Source organism: Rhodamnia argentea, chromosome 3, assembly GCF_020921035.1.
Source record: "Rhodamnia argentea isolate NSW1041297 chromosome 3, ASM2092103v1, whole genome shotgun sequence".
NCBI classification, from domain to species: domain Eukaryota; kingdom Viridiplantae; phylum Streptophyta; class Magnoliopsida; order Myrtales; family Myrtaceae; genus Rhodamnia; species Rhodamnia argentea.
The window spans coordinates 25,200,533-25,204,840 of NC_063152.1; the positions used below are offsets into that span (position 1 = coordinate 25,200,533).

At 39.6% G+C, this 4,308-nt stretch overlaps 2 protein-coding genes across 2 annotated transcripts; both read right to left on the bottom strand.

The window, feature by feature from the left end:
* Positions 1-1,379: 1,379 nt before the first annotated feature.
* LOC115728648 (beta-amyrin 6-beta-monooxygenase-like) lies at positions 1,380-2,783 on the bottom strand. Its single transcript, XM_030658983.2, has 4 exons — positions 2,579-2,783; positions 1,952-2,139; positions 1,539-1,847; positions 1,380-1,481 (listed from the first exon to the last, which is right to left on the bottom strand). The coding sequence occupies exons 2-3, from the start codon at positions 2,132-2,134 to the stop codon at positions 1,551-1,553; spliced, it is 480 nt and encodes a 159-aa protein (XP_030514843.1). The 5' UTR covers positions 2,135-2,139; positions 2,579-2,783; the 3' UTR covers positions 1,380-1,481; positions 1,539-1,550.
* Positions 2,784-2,806: 23 nt separating this feature from the next.
* LOC115728645 (beta-amyrin 28-monooxygenase-like) lies at positions 2,807-3,522 on the bottom strand. Its single transcript, XM_030658980.2, has one exon. The coding sequence runs from the start codon at positions 3,520-3,522 to the stop codon at positions 2,881-2,883; it is 642 nt and encodes a 213-aa protein (XP_030514840.1). The 3' UTR covers positions 2,807-2,880.
* Positions 3,523-4,308: the final 786 nt, after the last annotated feature.

Below are 4,308 nucleotides of genomic sequence, written 5' to 3' on the forward strand. Positions count from 1 at the left end.
GTCACAGTTACCCATAAGCTAATATGCTAGTAGGACCCACGTATAAATTACTTATCCAATGGTCTCCAAAATAGATGTGGATTCTCTATCATGTCGAGGCTTTCTTAGGCATCTCAACCTACTTTAATCACTCATGTATGCCTCATTTACATGGACAAGTTATTGCGGAATGATTGAGATATAAATGTGAGAACTATGTGTATTAGAAGATGTGCATTGCCGTAGATATAATTAAACGAGACACATTTTCCTCACATTATCCAACCGGACTTTTGATTGGTGTTGCTATACTCAATAATCATCTGAATGCGACTTTTACTAATCAATTGGCGGGACAAACTTTCCTTCAATCTTGATAGGAAGAAAAAATGGATCTTTTCTATATGAGAAATAGAAAGGAGCTAAAACTACATCTAGGTAATGATTCTGCATCTACAGTACCCCGATTAGATTATCGCATTGGAGGAAAAGGTTACATAAAAATATTAACCATATAATAATAATAATAATAATAATAATAATAATAATAACCTTTTTCCATGTGAAATGAGAGTCAATGCACCCGTTTATTTAAAAACTCCTCATGCACGAATATTTTATTTCGTTAAAAAAAAAACCAAAAGAAAACGACTCATTTGGACTCTAGTGCATGTTCACCATCAAAATATTAATTAGAATATCTGAATTTCATTACGTGTGTCTAACTATTTTAATTTCATAGATAATTACCAAAATTAGTTCTAAACTTATTGTAATTATGTTAATTTAGCTCCAAACCTTTTTTTTTCGCTAATTGAGTCTTAAACAATTTGTATTTGTATCATTTCAATTCATCCAGTTAATTTTGGCATGAAATTACTAATGTGAAGTCAACTCATGGAACGACCGATGCTAATGTGAGCAATTTTTAGTAATATTTTAATATTTTTTGAAGTTCTTATTATTTTTATTTATCTTATTTTATTCTTTTCTTTCCCTTTTCCTTTAAAGTAGCCAACGACCCTTGCGGGCCACAGTAAGAAAAAAATTAAATATTAAAATTATATCAAAAGAAATGGAAGTCGAAAAAATTAATAAAATTCTATTAAAAATTATCCACGTCAATGTCGATCGCCTCACATAGGACAAGCGCCTTCCATGTTAGCGATTTCCAATTAAAATTGACTGGATAGATTGAATTAGCATAAATAGAAAATCTTTATGACTCAATTAGCAAGAAAAAGGCTTATGACTAAATTGACACAACTACAATAGGTTTTGAACTATTTTTGGCAATTTTCCCCGTAATTTCAACACTATTTGCAGCAAGCATGCATTTGCCTCTGAAATCTGTTCGAATTCTATGGTGAGCATCAAGCGGTCAAGTGCACGAGAATCATTATGAGTTGAATAGAGCAAAGTTAACATCATAGACATACATAGACAATGATCAGATACTATTTTGGGCGGCTGCTGCTGGAGTTAAGCTTTGAAATTAAACTTATTATGATAAGTACTCCCAACCAAGTTTTGAGAAGCCCTGTGGAATCATATAAATAGCTCGAAGCTATCTAGTTGTGGGGTAGGAGGCGAATAAGAAGACCTTCGACCGGAACCGGCGATGGAGCATAGATAAACTTCTTGTCTGGTATGACCTTCTCGAGCTTAAATTTGGTCACCTGATTGTGCATGAAAACGAGTATCTCGAGCCTTGCATACTCTTTTCCCGGGCACATGCGAGGTCCTCCTCCAAAGGGAACGTAGGTGAAAGGTGCAAGTCCGTTTCCTTCGAATCTTGACGGATCAAATTTCTCAAGATCGGGAAAGTACTTGGGGTTCTTGTGCGTTGAGTACACCGTCCAAAATGTCTGTTACACAGTTAGAATCACAATGCATGCTTCATTAGACTGATTAGCTAACACTCATGACACAGCTTAGCATTTGGAGCACTCAATACGGATACCGAACTAACCTTCCATCCCTTTGGAATTGTATAACTAGCAAAAGTGAAATCCATCGTTGCCTCTCTATATGATCCTTGTGCAGGTGGTAACAACCTCATCGACTCACACGACACGTTCCAAGGATACTTCATATTCTGAATGTCATCCCAGTTAAGTAATTCATCTAGACCCTTAGATTTGGCAATCTCCATTTGTTCTACAAATATTAGAAAAGTGTAATGTTAACTTGTTAAGCATATATTGGATTTAGGAGCCTCAAGATTCAACCTTCACGGGAAGATTGTGAGGGTTAATTAATGGAAACTGCTAACCTGTCAGTTCGACAGTATTATCATTATTTCTGACTCCATGATGTTCCAATTAATAAGTGTTTTATACAAAATATGCGGTGATAATATATGGATTTATGGTCAGAAATAACTAAAAGTACTGTCAAACTGTCGGGAAAGTATTTTGTTTAATTAATCAAGTGATTTTGAAAACAATTCTTCCACTTTCTAAGTTTCTATTTTTAATACAGCATGATTCGGGTTACTGTGCCAATAAGATTTTTACGTGCCTTTCGCAACAAACTCAATGGGCTGGCATTTGATAAGTACATCGAAAGCGGCCAAGTTGAATTTGAAACTTATTACCTTGACGAACCCGCTCATAGATGTGAGGAAATTGAGCCAAATAGTTCCCTACGACGGAGATCGAAGTCCTGGTGGTGTCATAGCCGCAATGAGCAAACCCATGATCTTGTTGGTAGCATCTATGTCGTAGAAAATGGTCCCGTCATCATCTCCATCAAGAAGCCATCGAGACAAGAAGTCCCTCGCATTCGCGTCGTTTCCTTCCGATATCTCCGTCTTCCTTTGCCTAATTACGTTCAAGAGCTCTTGCCTTATAACTTTTCCTCCTTCCATTGCTCTGTTGAATGGTGTGCCGGGGATATTTATTGGCACCGCAGTGAACCCGGGAGCGACCCGAGCAAACGGGTCCGCAATCCAATCTTCAACACATTCTCAAGATATTTGATGTTCATGAACAAGCAGCACGCCAAAGCAAAGGTATATCTCTTTGATAGAGGAAAGACCTTCACTTCCGTATGTGGATACCAATCGGTGGCCAAGTGGTCCCCAGTCATGGAGTCCATGACGGATACGTAATGTTGAAGGGCTTCGGGCTTCAGGAACTCCAACAGGAAGCTGCGCTTCTTCTTGACATCCTTGCTATTGATGTTCCCTAGGGTTTCTGGGAAGTGGATGATCTTCCTCATGGACTCAAGCCACCAGGGAGTGACGTACTTGTTCTCGCCGGAGAACAGTAACTTGTTGCCGGAGGTGCCACAGAACATGGCCATGTCCTTCCCGTACAAGTTGGTCCGGAAGACGTCCGGCGAGCACCTAGCGGCGCGATCGTTCACGAATTTCTCAGGACAGCCGCTCCTTCCGTCGGCCATGAATTGCAGGGTCTTGCCGAGGACGGGCCATCCTTTTGTGGCAGGTGGCAGGCGAGGAGTCGTGCACTTCTTCCGAAACACGAAGAAGAGTAGAGAAAGAGAGAGGCAGAGGACGCATGTGGCATAGAAATCCATTCTTATTTTTTTTGGTAAGGGAAATCCATTCTTATTCTTCTCTCAGAAGATAATTACCGATAATTTGGCAAGAAATGGATTGACTAAGGATGAGAATGCAGAGGAAAAATCATCAGGATTCATATAGGAAAAAATTTGGCCGGCTTAAAATATTCTCTTTTGTGTTTATAAGATTCTCCTCTAATTTGTTCCTTCTTTTGGCTTATATCACTGAGGAAATAAACGTTCCTTTCCCGTTTAAATGCTGCCTTTTGTTCTATACGATCCAAATCAAGTGATAAAATCATGGCAAATGAGCACTAATCATAGTGGTAAAAAGCATTTTGTCTTTCTTTCTTTTCTTCTGTGCTAATCTCATTAAAATATCCCTTTTATGATCAAATTAATGTGACCTAAGTATTTGTACCATCTCAAAAGTCAAAATCAAGAATTATTTTGCTGATAACTCGAGGATGTCTAGTGGTAGTCATCGCTCGGAAAATACGGACTATTGTCGTCTGGCGGTGGGCTTGGAAGCTTTAAGTCAACGGGGATCGGCTGAGGGTAAGGTAACAAGCAGATTGCCTTGTCTCCTCCGTGACGAAGAGGGGGAGATTGGCAATGGTGGCTGCTATCCTCAATGTTTGTCATTGTTGTGGCGGTGCCACCTTGGGTGAGGGGAAGGAGACCCCGTTGCTATGCGGGGGGGCGACGGCGGGGTGGCGGAGTTCGCTGTGGGCACCAACTCTGATGTGAGATACGTTTGTCATGGGTCAATATTTTCGAAAGTCGTGGTAGAGTTTGGTA